The sequence below is a fragment of the Gavia stellata genome, chromosome 3 (genome assembly GCF_030936135.1).
Source record: "Gavia stellata isolate bGavSte3 chromosome 3, bGavSte3.hap2, whole genome shotgun sequence".
Classification (NCBI taxonomy): domain Eukaryota; kingdom Metazoa; phylum Chordata; class Aves; order Gaviiformes; family Gaviidae; genus Gavia; species Gavia stellata.
This window is the reverse complement of record NC_082596.1, coordinates 3,262,969-3,278,758: the sequence shown is the minus strand read 5'-3', so window position 1 is coordinate 3,278,758 and position 15,790 is coordinate 3,262,969. Positions and strand designations below refer to the sequence as shown.

Here is a 15,790-nt window from a genome sequence, read left to right as displayed (position 1 = left end):
ACCATCCTGAGATGGCAATGGAGACTTTATCACACCTGGGGGATGCTGAAAAATCCTTTGCTCAGATCAAGGTAATGGGACTGCACATGGCACCCAACCTGTCAAGGGGAGTCATTAATGAGCAAGTAACAGGTATTAAAGAAGGAAGAGGCCCATTAGAGCACTCAGGTTCTCCATCTGGACAGAAAAGGTCTGATTCCTCCAGTACATCCTCCACTGATCAGCTGTCGAGACATGATGCACCAAACCAACCACTTTCACGAGTGTTATTTATTTTACTTATTTATAAGGCATTTATCGAGAGGCAGCTAAAAGCCATACTTCGAAAGAAATGCAAAACCTTCATAAAAATAAGTAGAAAAAAAAAGCCATCTTATAGACAAATTTAGCCAGTACTTGAGTGTATTTTTTGAGGTTTTTTTCCCTGAAAGGGAAAAACAACTGAACGAAAACCCCCTAAAACTCACATAAGTCAAAGCACTATCAGACAAACTTCCCTATGCTCAACAGGGACAGCCCCCAAAGAATTAGAGAGAAAGAAAGCAGATGCAAAGAGCAGGAAAAAGCTCTCTCCACCCTTCGACATTTCTGTAAGAGATGGGATAAAAGAAAAGTCTGTAAGCTCATGACCTGGCCGGAGAGTGATCCAGTAGCACATAAACAGAGACAACTGTCCTGGCTAAGATTTTTATTCAACACATGAGGAAGATTTCCATTTTCACAGCAGAAAAAGGGAGCAGGAGGCATTGATATGTGAAATCAGCCAAGATCAGCTCAGAGTTACAAAGATACCACTTGGTCAGGAGGCAAGTCCTGAATGGCCCAAGAAGAATTTACATTACCCCAACGGCTCGGACTCCTGCGAAAAGAGTAAGGAGATCAAAGAGGGAAAAAGCGTGCAACGTTTATTATTTTTGTAGTGTTACTCAAGAAAAATCAACGATGCTTTAAAATCCCAGTACAAAGTTGACTGCTTGTTTCATTAAAAATAGTCATTCCCCAAAGACAGAAAAAATATAGCCGAAACTGCCCACAACCTGGCATTTTGGGAATTCAAACAACAGAGGCATAGCATGGGGAGCTCATGATACTTTTAGCATCCCAAGGGGGAGAAGAGCATTTCAGGTGCATAGTTTACTCTCCAAATGCAATGAGGAACCTGGAAAACCCCAAAGAGGCTGGGGTAAGGCAGGAAAAGAAGGAAAAGGGGAGCTGTGAATTGGTTTATGCAACCCTGAAGGACGTTCAATGCACCATGCCCAGCGCAACAGGAGTACAAACCATCATCTGGTGAACATCTGCACTGCAGCCACTCATTCCTTGCTCAGTTGCTTGCATGGTGGTACACAAACAACAGCACTGACTTCTACTACATGCTCTGAGATGGAGCTTGCTGGGTTTCCTGAAGAGACCATATGGTACAGCTGCACAGGGCAGAAGGAATCATGGGCATCCTTTCCCATTTTATAATCCTGCACAGTTCTTTAACTAACGTGGATTAGCTCTGCAAAATCATAGCAGTACACTCAGCATCCCTCTCCTGAAAAGCTGTACCCATTTTTGGGGAATAGGCTATGAAGAAGTCACACACAAAATGAATGAAACCGACTTTAGCAGACAAAAAATTATATGGGTGGTGAACAGAGCAACACCAGTAGAGTATCTTATGGGCATTTCTTCAACCTAAAAGCACTTTAAAAAGCATTATAAATTCATAGATTCATAGATTTTAAAGGCCAGAGAGAGCAATACTGATTATCCAATCTGATTTCCTACCATAAAATTTTGTCCCACCACTCCTACATCAAGACTGTAGACTGTAGCTGGACTAAAGCATATCTTATAAAAAGACATTCGAATCTTGATTTAAAGGTTCAAAGCAATGCCAAATCCATCATGTTCCCTCAATAAGCAGTTCTAATGGCTAGTTAACCTCATACAGAAAGAATTATTTTGTCTAGCTTTGACTCCTATCTCCTGATCTCGTTATGTGCAAGAATGTTAGATTAATGAGCCCTATGCTATCCATTTGATGTCTTTCTTCCCAGAGAGGTACTTACACACCATGATCAAGTCCTCTTAGATGTCTCAAACAGAAGTTCGGATAGCATGCATTTTAAACTCTGATTTGCAGACTTCAAACGATTGTCATAGCTCTTCTCTGTACCCTCTCCAATTTTGCAAAATAGTTTTAAGTACAGGCACTGTCATTACCTGCTTCACAGAACACTCAATACAGGCAACTCTTAACAGAAAGCACATCATCACACACTCTATACCATCTCAGGAGGAGAAACAAAGACCACCAGAAATTGCTTAAAACCTAATTGAATGAATGAATGCAATTCTAACAAAGAATAAAAATAGAAATGGGATCGTGGTATTTCATAAAAGAAGTACGACTCGTCTTAAGGGTTTCTCACAATAAACTCCACTACAGCAGGAGTTGTGATTACAGCACAGACACATATCAAGTCAGCCCTAACCTGGATACTTTGGGCAGTAATAGCACACACAGACTCACGAGCAGGTTGCAAAACTTCACACTGAGCCCTTGGTTTGGTAGCAGAAGTGCTACTACCATTCATCACCTCCATTGTCAAGGTAAGACTATTAGTGCTGAAGCAACCAAGATCGATGCTAATACAGGTATTTCTGTGTGTTACAATACGGTTATACGCCCATACGCCCAAAGTACCAGAGATCACAGCTGGGAGGTTCAAGCTGCCACAGTGGCCACAAACCCAGGTCACAGCACTGGAGTCTTCTCAAGGAAAAGCTCAGGAAAAAGGGCCTGGGGGTCCTGGTGGACACCAAGCTGACCATGAGCCAGCAAGGGGATCTTGCCGCAAAGAAGGTGAATGGTATCCTGGGCTGCATTAGGCAAAGCATTGCCACCAGGTCGAAGGAGGTGACCCTTCCCATCTACTCAACACTGGTGAGGCCACACCTGGAGTGCTGTGTCCAGTTCTGGGCTCCTCAGTACAAGAGAGACATGGACATACTGGATAGAGTCCAGCAAAGGGCTATGAAGAGGATTAAGGGTCTGGACCATCTCTCCTATGCGGAAAGGCTGAGAGAGCTGGGTCTGTTTAGCCTGGAGAAGAGAAGGCTGAGGGGGGATCTTATTAATGTATATCAATACCTGAAGGGAGGGAGCAAAGGAGATGTAGCCAGGCTTTTTTCACTGGTGCCCAGTGACAGGACCAGAGGCAAAGGGCACAAATTGAAATGTGGGAGGTTCCCTCCGAACATCAGGAAACACTTTTTTACTGTGAGGGTGACTGAGCACTGGCACAGGTTGCCCTGAGAGGTTGTGGAGTCTCCATTCTATTCAAAAGCCGCCTGGACATGGTCCTGGGCAGCCAGCTCTAAGTGGCCCTGCACGAGCAAAGGGGTTGGACAAGATGACCTCCAGAGGTCCCTTCCAACTTCAATCATTCTCTGATTCTATGAATTTCTCCACCCTCTGCAGCGCGTGGTTGTCCTTCACCCTAAGCACCATCAATCCCAACACCGCTTTCCAGTATCCCAGTAGACAAATATCACTGGCAACTCAAAGGTGACTTTCAATGGTTGAATTTCTTCGATTCTGCTCTGTGAAGAAAGCTGTCAAACTTGTGGTATCCAAGCAGTTTGCCAAAAACCTATGAATAACAAGTGTTTTAATAAACTGTTTGCATAATGGATGTATCAGTTACTCCTCTGAAAAATAACAAAAAATAAACAAACATGAAGTGTGCATTTCCTGTTTTCCTTTGACCCATTCAGAATCATCTTGTACGTGCTGTAATTGAGATTCTGACAAACTACTGAAGAATCATAGACTCAGGCAGGTTGGAGGGGAACTTTTGAGGTCTCTAATCCAACCTTCTGCTCAGAGAAGGTCCACTTAAGAGCAAGTTGTTCAGGGTCTTCTCCATCTCTGAATATCTTGAAGGATGGAGATCTCACAGCCTCTCTGGGCTCCTGTTGCACTGGTTGACCACCCTGATGGTCAGAACCTTTTTCCTCATATTGAGTTGGAATGTCCTATGTTTCAGATGCCCTTTGCCTCTCATACTTCTCCCATGCACATCTGAGAGGTTATGGTTCCACCTACTCTACAGTCTCCCATTAGGTAATTACAGGCAAGAATATGATTTCTGTTAATTCATGTTCAACTTGTGGTTGACCAGTACCCCCAGGTCTTTTCTTCAAAATAGCTTTATAGCCAGCCAGCACCCATCCTGTCCTGTTGCATAGGGTTATTCCATCCCAAGGCACAAAGAAAAGTTTGAATAATTATTTTCCTTCTGATTTTACAGCAGGCTGGGCACTTGAATAACTTCATGGAGCCTACCCAAAGCCTACATGGGTTTCAGGCCCTCACCTTCTGGGGATAGTGGAGAGCAGCAATGAGGCTCGCAGTGCTTGGGGTGAGGTACCTCCATGTTGCAGGAGGTCCTGAACTCAAGGTGATGATTCTTGAAAGTAAACTCAAACCTAGCAATCCCTTGTAGTCATAGAAAAATTGGTGCTTGAATTTTCCTGGCAGATGGAGCATACACAATTCCAAGAAGAGATGACTATGTTTTAGAAGTTTTACTTCCCATTCTTCTTCTAGCAAGGTTTCCTTGCTACAAGGACTGTGGTCTTACCCCTGGGACACGTGGGGGAATAAAAAAAGCAATAAGGAGGCACTAAGATCCTTTCCTTACACCTAGGCCAGCCCTCTCTGTCACCCAGTCCCCATAGACACAGAACAGACCAGATAGAGAAGCTGTCCAGGTGATTCAGAAGCAATTCAAGGTCCACTGTAAAATCAGCACCCAATAATTTTAGATCCTTGTCTGACACTACTATATTTTAGAACTGGGATACCATGACATAAACTACCTTTCAGCAATGTTAGTTTATACCTATCTGCAAAATACATCCCTCCAGGCCAACCCAACAAAACTGATCAGCCATAGCATGTCGCCAAAGGAGGGAAGCACTCTGCATCTCTAGGGTCTGGGGAGACATGAGCAGGAATAGCATCCCCGCTCAATCTACAGAGTGAAGAATAACAGAAGAGTTTTGGTGTTGGTGTTTTTATAAGGGAGATGATAGATGTTTTGCAAGCCCATATGACAGGCTCTGAACGCAGTAGTCCTGCAACACATTAGAAAATGAGGCTGGCTTGTTCCACCTTTCTGCGCTCTAACTCCCTATTGTAACAGATGACACAATTAAAAATAGAAAAGGATGTGGTCTCAGCAAGGATTGGAATATATCTGTGCCTGTTTAATGGAACATATGGTGGAATATTTTTACATCTTACAAAGAGCTGTGTATTGGACATGTGCTGGTGCTCATAAGATGCAGCAGCAGAAAAGCTGCATTAATATTTGCTCTCTGACAACAGAAGCTGCCATACACCGTGTACACGCACACCAGTCATCAGTAGGACAGCACACAATTGACTAGGAAACCTTTCATTATACGCACCATTGGAGTTAATTCGGAAGACATTGGCTGAAGTCTCCTGAAAAAGTTCCTGTAGTTCGCTGGGATCAATCTGGGTGGCTGTGAAGACAAAAAGGGAGAAGATATATTAATACTGGAGACCACCGATCACTTTGAAAGGGGCTCACCTCCTAGCTGATCCTTTGAAGGGGGATGCAGATTCCTCCTCACTGCAAAAATTTTGCCCAAGTAGGTGGTCTGATGTAGCTTTACGCAGTGTCTGATCATGCAGCTTGCACTGGACAGGCAAAAACCTACTCCAGCATCGTTAGGACAGTAAAGATGCTACAACACGGCAGATATGGCCCACGTGGATTGAGACAGCATTTGTAGGAATTATGAGCAATTGGAATATAAATGATTTCTGCCCATTTATCAAATGAGAGTATCAGAGCCACAAATGAATGAGAAACCACAAGCACAACAGCATGGTTAACCATCGCTTTCAAGAAAAGGCAGAAAGCAGTGAGCAGAGTGCAACTGCTCCATCGGCTCAAAGCTTTTGAGGCAGGAGGGAGATGGGAGCCTCCACACATTCATCTTCCAGCCCCCAAGAGAGGCTCCCCTTCTTCCTATTTCTTCTTGATAGCCCAACTGCAAGGGTCAGTGAGTCAGTGCCAAGAATTGCTATTGCTGCTGCCCAGATGACTTCTCTCAGCTTCGTTCCCAAAATCCCACTTCGGCCAAGGTACCCAAATCTGCCCTACAAGAGAACACTGAAGCGAGGGTTTCAATGTTTGGGGTTTTGAGGTTTGGTGGTCTTTTTTTTTTGTTTGTTTGTTAGCATTGTTTCCCAACTTTAAACCCTGTGAAACTATCCCAAGCTCCTCCACAGCTTCATCATCCCCAGAGAGGAAGCGACGTGAGGCTTGACTGGGCTATATTACAGAGAAGGGATACATTGCTTAAATAAGCTTTAAACAGACATTTGTTTTTTTGATTGGTAATAGTCACCAGAGAAACACTCATTTATACCTATGTCTTTGCCACCAGCTGTACGGCAGCAGCTTTACAGCAGATTTTCCCATGGTTTAGCCCTATTCTGCCTCCCACCTGGGTCAGCTTTTGCAGGTTTCCCAGAAGGTTCTCTACCTGAAACTTTGGTCAAGTCCAAAAGCACCGCAGGGCCTGTCCAACCGACACACTACAGCACATTCAAACAGCCACTGCTATTAGCAAACCACTCCTCTGAGCCGAAGAATTACAGCAACTCGAACAGGAGCTACGATTCGTATTTTCAAGTCAGCAGACTGTAACTACGACATATTCTGCATCCCTTAACCAGATTTCCCTAAGCTGTTAAAACACCATGCGCCCAACGTGCATTTGGAAGAGCAGAAAGTCAGCAATGGAGCAAGGTAAAAACCATGAATATTGAAAAAAACGAGAAGCCCCCTTGATGCACTGCTCAGGTTAGTCCTCAGGATGCATCTCCTGGTGCTTGAGGACAAGCTCCACATCCAAACAGTGCAATCAGGGGATTTTCCACTGCTTCTCACCTATCTCACCCTCAGCAGCACTCACGTGAGACGATTCAGCCCTGTACCGGCCGTAAATAAAGTCTTGGATCAGTCTGTCAGGTTGACACAAATCCGGGGCATTAAATAGTCTTTAATCCAAATGCACAGGGACTCATTGCTAGAGATTTTCCCACTCTTCTCTTCCTGCAGTTCCTCCTAAATCAGCTGTCCCAGACACTCCTTTCTTTTGCTTTATATATGAGGCTATATAACACAAGAAATTAGCTTGGGCTTACCCATCCCACAGGAATTTCACTTGTTACTAACAAGATCCAGCTTTCATTAAATCACTGACAAAAGAGCAGCACAGGATAAGATTTTTAGATCTTTACGTACTGCGTTGACCCCAGTTTTGGGAGGTTTTTCTTGGATTTTCAGTGTGCCGACATGCTCCAGGTTAGTAATACGGGAGGATGGGTGGCCAGGACATGGCTTCAGCTTGGCTAAATTTCCAATTGCATGTCTTGAGAGGACTGGTCCACACATTTTATGATAGAAGTTTTTTGATGGAGAGGTTTTTTTTGTGGGGGAGAGAAGGGTTTATTTACCTATTTATTTCCATTCTTTCCTTAGAAACAATGAATTTGCCTCAACAGATTTTTAGCCTCGCTCAGTGATCCTGAGTCCATATGCACTTAGGTACTTTGCTGAATGAAGCCTCAGATGAACCATGATGCAAACAAACCAAGGGTTGGAAACTCCTTCAAGTCCTCTATTATAAGCACCCAGCTAGGAAGAGTATTGCATTAAACCCCCAAATAATATGGACTGCAGACTTCGATGTGTTCCCACATGGGGACACTCCTGCAGATACACAACATCCAGCAGGTACCTCTGGGGAATCATTTAAAATGCCAAAACCACCCCAGAAGCCAAGATATATCCCAAACGTTGCAAAAGGCAGGAGAATCACCAATTTCACTTCAGGGATTGTGCACGCCTGCATTTCAGAGTCTGTGCAACGTCCTGAGAAAGAAACACCGAGCAACACTGCGTGTCCAAAGTTAAAAACTACCCAGAAATTCAGGTGTTATTTGGGAGGGTGGGATTTATCCAACCTCCCCTGGGTAGCCATGGGGAGACCAGTTTGCTCACCCTGTACCACATTTCAATCCATAAATTTCTAACAGAGCGGTACGACAACCCCACACCTCAAAGAAGTGCAAATTAAATGAAAAAACAAAGACAGATGCAAGCTTTGGCCAGAATTTCCAAGCAATTACTTTGAAAATGCAATGCTCGGAGAATGGCTTATCTGAGAAAACTGCATTGAATCTGGCTTGCAGTTTCCTGCCCCTGGACTTTTATTTCGTGTTACAGCATGCTGCCAGTTCTGGGTTTATTTTATTTTTGTTTTAGAAAAGAAAAGAAAATAGTAACAAGGAGCTTGTTTTAACTGCTCCAATTTCAAGCTTCCCCACATCAAGCAGAAATCTTGTAACTATTCATGGAGGATTCAGCCATTCAAGCAGACAAGCAAAACAATTTAAAAACAGCAGCAGAAAGCAAAGCAAAAAGGCATCTGTATTGCCAAGCTAAGTGAAGACATATCAAGACTGCGAAAGAAAGTGAATGTGAAGTACATTTGTGTCTAATAAAAAATTAAACGGTTTTGACTACATAAAGTGAGTGCTAAAATATTACAATTCCCCAAGAAGGAATACGAGGTCGCCGATGTCCTGTAAATACTTTGCATGCCCCAATGCTAAGAGAGTTCAGGGCCACAACTGGGGAAAAGTGACTTTTTTTCACACTGTGGGTCCTGAAAGCTGTGAAGGGTTTGTGGTGGATACATTACAGAATCCTATGTGCAAACCACTTCTCCTCCGCTTCCTTAACTGGATATTTCCAAAAACATTTTTACAGTTTCCAGCTATTTTCCCCATTTGCTTTCCAGCAGAATCTCCTTAGCAGAAGACAGGACAACCCACCTTTCTCTGCTATCAGCTCAACCTTCTCCCCACCTAGCAAATAGTGATGACCTGTTATATTTATTGCAATTGCTAAAGCAGCAGCAATCAACACTGGCATTTCTGATATTTTCCTACTGTTTCTTAATTCTTCTGTCTTTTGCCTGAAAAGCTAAAGGTGGATGCAGCAAATGGAAAGGGCGAGCTTTTAAGTACGTGCTCTACCAAAGGAAAGTATGTTTATATGCGCTCTGGCCAACTGTAATGGGAGACCTCAGCTGCGAATGTGATCTTAAGGAAATATGCAGCTTGAGATAGAGCCACTGCCTCATAATCCACCTTGCTGCACTCCTGAAATTGCATGTATTGGCTTTTCTTCTTCTTGTTCATGTACTTATTTTATTTATTGCACCAAAAATCCCTTTCCTTCAAAAGAATCACAGATTTACAGAATCACTAAGGTTGGAAAAGACCTGTAAGATCATCAAGTCCAACCATCAACTAACACCACCATGCCCATTAAACCATGTCCCACAATGCCTCGTCCACACGTTCCTTGAACACCTCCAGTGACGGTGACTCCACCATTTCCCTGGGCAGTTTATTCCAGAGCTTGACCACTCTCTCAGTAAAGAAATTTTTCCTAATATCCACTGTGAACCTCCCCTGTGGCAACTTGAGGCCATTTCCTCTTGTCCTGTCACTAGTCACTTGGGAGAAGAGACCAACACCCACCTCTCTGCAATCCCCCTTTCAGGTAATTGTAGAGAGCGATGAGGTCTCCCCTCAGCCTCCTCTTCTCCAGACTGAACAACCACAGTTCCCTCAGCCGCTCCTCATCAGACTTGTGCTCCAGACCCCTCACCAGCTTCGTCGCCCTTCTCTGGACACGCTCCAGCACCTCAATGTCCTTCTTGTAGTGAGGGGCCCAAAACTGAACACAGTATTCGAGGTTCGACCTCACCAGCGCCGAGTACAGGGGCACCATCACCTCCCTACTCCTGCTGGCCACACCGTTTCTGATACAGACCAGGATGCCGTTGGCCTTCTTGGCCACCTGGGCACACTGCTGGCTCATCTTCAGCCATCTGTCAACCAACACCCCCAGGTCCTTTTCCACTGGGCAGCTTTCCAGCCACTCGTCCCCAAGCCTGTAGCGTTGTCTGGGGTTGTTGTGACCAAAGTGCAGGACCCGGCACTTGGCCTTGTTGAACCTCATACAATTGGCCTGGGCCCATCGATCCAGCCTGTCCAGATCCCTCTGCAGAGCCTTCCTACCCTCAAGCAGATCAACACTCCCTCCCAACTTGGTGTCATCTGCAAACTTGCTCAGGGAGCACTCGATCCCCTCATCCAGATCATCGATAAAGATATTAAACAAGACTGGTCCCAAAACTGAGCCCTGGGGGACTCCACTTGTGACCGGCCGCCAGCTGGATTTAACTTCATTCACCACAACTCTCTGGGCTCGGCTGTCCAGACAGTTTTTTACCCAGTGAAGAGTGCACCTGTCTAAGCCACAAAAAATAGTTGCATCCCATCATACGATATCTGCATGTGTGCCGTACGAGATATTCCTTGTCCGGTGACGCTGACAGTGCACTGAGGAGGGACAGAGGGAGAGGAGGAGGACTGGACATCATCAAAGCCAAACAGTCCCTTTCACCAGACTTTGCTGCCTTCTTCCTGCTGTTAATCCTTCCTATCTTGTCATCCCAGCAAACTGCCTCAAAATAAACCTTGAAGGGAATATGTCCACTAGTAAACAAAACAGAGTGAGGCAACAAACCATATTTTATTGTTAGCTGGCTGCTCTGTATTGCCAAGACAAACTCAGGAGCTGTTCCAGGTATAGTTTATCCCAGAAATTGCTTCCTCTAGGCAAAAATCCGTGAGACTGCACCGGGTTTAAATTCAGACATGTAATACAATCTCACACCGATCTGCTCTGCGGAGGTGGTATCCTGACCTCTGTGCTACCCCTAGCACTTTGGAACAACAACAGCAACAACAAAAAGAAAGGAAACTGAATCACAGAATCATAGAATCATTTGGGTTGGAAAAGACCCTTAAGATCATCGAGTCCAACCGTAAACCTAACACTGTCAAGTCCCCCACTAAACTATGTCCCTACGCACCACGTCTACATGTCTTTTAAACACCTCCAGGGATGGTGACTCAACCACCTCCCTGGGCAGCCTCTTCCAGTGTCTGAAAACCCTTTAATTGAAGAAATTTTTCCTAATATCCAATCTAAACCTCCCCTGGTACAACTTGAGGCTGTTTCCTCTTGTCCTATGACTTGCTACTTGGGAGAAGAGACTGACGCTCACCCTGTTACAATCTCCTTTCAGGTAGCTGTCGAGAGCAGCTGAGCAGCTTAAAAATCCACAGAAGCCTCACATATGATTTTTGCAACCATTATTCCAGTGGAGACTCAGAGTGCATTGCTTTCCATGTTTCAGTGAAATTATAGTCTCTAATTCATCACACCTCTGTCTATGGGAGACAATCGGGATGAAGAGTGGCCTGGGTAGACAAGTGCTGTGGCACTGCTCGGAGCAGAATATAACCCGGCAGCTTGTGGTCTGCTTCCCCCCATCCTGCTCAGGAGGAAGAAAATGCTGCTGATGCACGTGGGCATCCCTGCGGCTCTCGGGCGCTGTGACAGTCATTAGCTCCAACCACCACCGACAGCAGTTCTGGCAGGGGAAGGAGAAATCCGAGCGAGCTGGCAAGCAGAAACGTCTTTCGGTTCCTCTTCAAAACAAGCCAAATGCGAAGTCTGAGCAGGCTTATAGGGTCTTGTCTCTAGTGATCGGGATATAATTAATGTCCAAAGGGAATAGTTAGAGGTCCAGGACAACACTCACAGTAAAGGTATCTACAGGAACATCCTTTCGCTTAATGTTAATGAAAACTGTCCATGTTCCCCACATTAATCTTCCTTGCCTATTAATTATTTCACACTAATTTGAAGCGCCTAATGGCTTTTCTGCAGCCAGGTGAAGTCAATCGCCTCCCTGAACTCAATTTTGTAGCAAACCCAAAATAACTCAAAAGTTGCAGAAAAGAAGAGGCAATAATTACAGTAACTCCAATAAAAAGGGGAAACAGGAAAAACAGGACAAGCATTCGATCTTTCTACTTACAGTACTTAATGTGGCTATAGTAAAGCAGCTCAACACCTCAGTATTGTAATGCATCTATCCCCACTGCACCACCGAGAGCTATGTCTGTGCTCTGCAAAAGACAGTCACAGATTTCCTGCATCTGCATCTTCACTCCTCTGAAAAGTTTTAACTGAAGTTACAACATCATCCTTTGCTGAAAAAAAAACTTCCAGCAGAAAGTTACTTGGTATCCAAACTCCCCTTTTCTACCCTGAAACTCCTGCAAGGAGTAAAGTGCAGGTAGGGAACAACCTGCTCACTGTGATTTCAAACCATCCACCTAAATCCTTAGTCTACCTCTACCAATAAGGATTAAGCACAACTGCACTCAAGCCGTGTGGCTTAACCCCTTCACAGCCCAGCTGAACGGATAAGTCTCACCCACCAAGAAACTTGTTCCTTCCCCAGGACCATGGGACCCATTGCAAACCTTCAATTCCCCCCTTGAAGACTTTTCACAGTGTTGACCTAAGTTATCCAAGAGAGTAACTCTTTATTGAAGACTATGACCCACAACGAGAGCCATGTGCCTCTGGCACTGAGAAATCAAACTCAAGGCAGAGAAAAAGATTGATTTCTGGCTGCTAGCCCAAGAGTAAGAGATTTTCTCTGGAGCAAAATGCTAAATTCATGTCTTTGCTTTAGCTTCTCCACAACAATTGTAAAAATGATGAGGTGGAAGAAGATGAAGGAGGCAAAGGAAAAAGAAAGATGAAAGACAAAGAAGCAGCTTGTCATGGGAAAAAGAAAATGCTACAGAAAACAGACAAGCAAGAACTAGTGGATGCACAGACACCTACACCCACCCTAGACGAGTCCTTTGGCCACCAGTACTCAACAGCTTCCCAGGGTGCTCTTCCCTGTGGACTCTCTAGTGTCTGATCCCATACCTCATACCAGCCCTCGGTCTTTTCCATAGTGAGAGCACTGTTTGGGTCTTCAGCTGCCTTTCCATTTCATATAAACCACAGGAACCTCATTTATACTCATGACCTCTGCTCTGCTGTTGAAAATGGTCAAAAAAGCTTCAACAAATACCAGCATAGAAAGGATTGGCCAAGAGCATGTTTGGACAAGGCTCCTTTCCTCAAGGAAAAGAGCTTAAAATAGAAAGGGAAATGGAAGGGAATGAAAGAAGCAGCATCGTGTCTAATGTTGCCAAGTTGCTCCTGGCATGCAAGCTTAGGAGGTTTTTATTTTCTCCTGTTGAAGTTTGAGTGAAATAAGTGATAAAGGGAAATGTAAGCAAAAATCACACTCATCAGGCAACATGCTTTTCATCAGGATCGGAAAACGTGATGCTGTTTCACGTGGCAATGCTCTGAAGCTCTTTGCTATGGATTTGTGCAGTGACTTGCAAAAGACCTGGGTCTCCTCGGCATGGCCACAGCACAAAGAGCACAGCACCAAGGGGATTACACATTTAACTATGTGTAATTGTTGGAATCAATCCTCTTCCAACCCCCATTCTCACACAGAGGGGTCAGTGTATTAAAAAACTCAATTACCTATGGGTTAACTCGGGGGCTCTGTTCCATTAAGACTCATAAACTCCTGTTCATTTTTTTGAAATTGCCTTCCTGGTTTGGCAAAGTTGTTCTGAACATACAAAATAAAATTTTCCTAGTTTTAGAAATGAAGCTTTGCCTGAAGGCATCTCAGCTGGAAGAACCTGTTTCTCCCACCCATCTGAAAGGGAGATTTGTTTATACCCGCCTCCTTCTCCTCTCCCCAGGGGAAAACAGAGAAGCCTGGAGGTCTCTCACCCCACAGCCTTGCCCTGAAGAAGTACCTTACTCCCACCTTACTCCGCCACCAGATACACTAGCAGAAAAAATATAGAGCAAATGAGAGAAAAAAACCCACATCTACTTCAATAGAACAGTTTTTTTTTCTTTGAGAGACCTACCATAGCTATAGCAAGTTGACCAAAGGAGACAGAGTGCACAAGATCAAGGAGGTGAAGCAGGCAGGAGTAATAATTTCAGGTTGCTAAGGATCCCACCTAGGCATGCATTTTTTTCTTGTACTCTCTGAAGTAGAGTTTCAATACATTAACCTTTGTAAAGCCTCAGATTTGTGCTTTAGTTAACATGTCCCCAGAGAAGTAACTGCAGTGCAAGATGTCCCCAGCACAAGTGTTCCTGGTAGAGCTATTAAGTTTTAACTGGAGCTCAGTATGGCTCTTTCTTGGAAGATCCTAGGGAAAAAAAAAAATGAAGTTATAAATATATATACAATATAAATCTCTGAAAGGAATAATAAATACAGAGTCTGTCCCAAGGAAAGCCTAAGAAGCCAAGGAAAAAGGCTATTCAGACAAAAGCTTCCCATAGAGGTGAGATCTAGGGCAGTGGGACCAAAACTTTGCAGCTTGGCAAGTGTCTGTGCGCTGGTGGCACAGGAGGCGTTGCAAGGGACAGCCCAGGCATGGAGAAGCATCCCTTATAGAAATCAAGAGAAGATGAATGGTGAGCATTAACTTGCAGTGAAAGTCAACCTCAGAAATTAAAGAAGATACAGAATTAAGACACTATCTCCTCCACTACTTAGATGAGGAAAGGGACTGTACTTCCAATTTAAATCAGCCAAGAGAGAAAGTTTTTTCCTAAGCCACTTGGATGGAGCATTGTAACCAGGGGTGCTTTGCTATATTTCCATCCTCCCTGCCCTACCATGAGGGAAACCTCCCCCTGCAACTCCAAACACAGCACCAAGTCCTCAGCCAAATTTGTGTACACCCAAGAAGCAGTTCACAGAGAAAAGGAAAGATTAGTTATCTTTTTACAGTGCAATCAAGATTCAATCAGATTTGCTTTGCATTATTTCTAGTTAAGATGATTTTATTCTCTTTTGTTTCCTTCTTTAGCATACATGCTAATAAGAAACTGCTGAAGAAGAAAGCAACGAGATACTCTAGGTGCATAGCTAGTGCTGGTATCTTCTCAGCCCTGCAGCTCACCCCGCGTGTCCAGGAGAGCATGACTGCAGGCAGTGCCAGTGTATCAGCTCACGTATAGGGAGCCTGACCAAGGAGATTTGCAGCCATGTTGACAACACATTGTTCAGCTTTGCCCAACCACTTCAGATCCATGTCCTAGAGGGTACACCGTTCTTATAGCGGTAGTCAACAAAAAAAGCCCCCCAAACCCACACACAGTGTTAAGGCAAGCAAAAGAGACATCCAAGGAGTCCACCAAGAGAAGTTGTCTCTAGAGCCACCCCTGAGACACACACATTCATTCTGCCCCCACCAGGCACTGACTCTTGGCCAAGTGGAGAGGTGTCCTCCTTGGTGAGCACCACGTCATTCCATGCAGCCAGACGTGAGCAATAGCAGCTCTGCCCGAATTCGCTCCAGCTCTGAAGGTCTACGTCGCGACTGAACAGCAAAGCGAACAAAAAGCCTGGAGAGATGGCACACACAATCTTGACAAGGAGAAGAGACATCCCAGACAGCATCAGAAACAGCATTAGAGAAAGTTGCTGGCATGAAGTGTCACCCAGAAGATGGGATACACCACACAGTAAAACAAAAGGCGTGAGATGAAGCAGAGATACTGGATAGAGGCTGCTTCCAGCTCACGGTGGGGGGGAAATACCCAACAAAACTCAACCAAAAAGTCCCAACCAACCAATCAACTTTATTACATTATTACCCTAAGAGTTTATTTTAAGTTATTATTAACAGATTCCC

The 15,790-nt window shown here is 44.5% G+C and overlaps 1 protein-coding gene across 1 annotated transcript in view; it reads right to left on the bottom strand.

Annotated features, from left to right (window-relative positions):
- Window positions 1–15,790, bottom strand: part of TSNARE1 (t-SNARE domain containing 1) — a 484,504-nt gene that overhangs the window by 327,986 nt on the left and 140,728 nt on the right. The window contains exon 3 of the mRNA XM_059815553.1: window positions 5,473–5,550. Coding sequence (XP_059671536.1) covers window positions 5,473–5,550 — 78 coding nt within the window. The remainder of the gene's footprint in view (window positions 1–5,472; window positions 5,551–15,790) is intronic.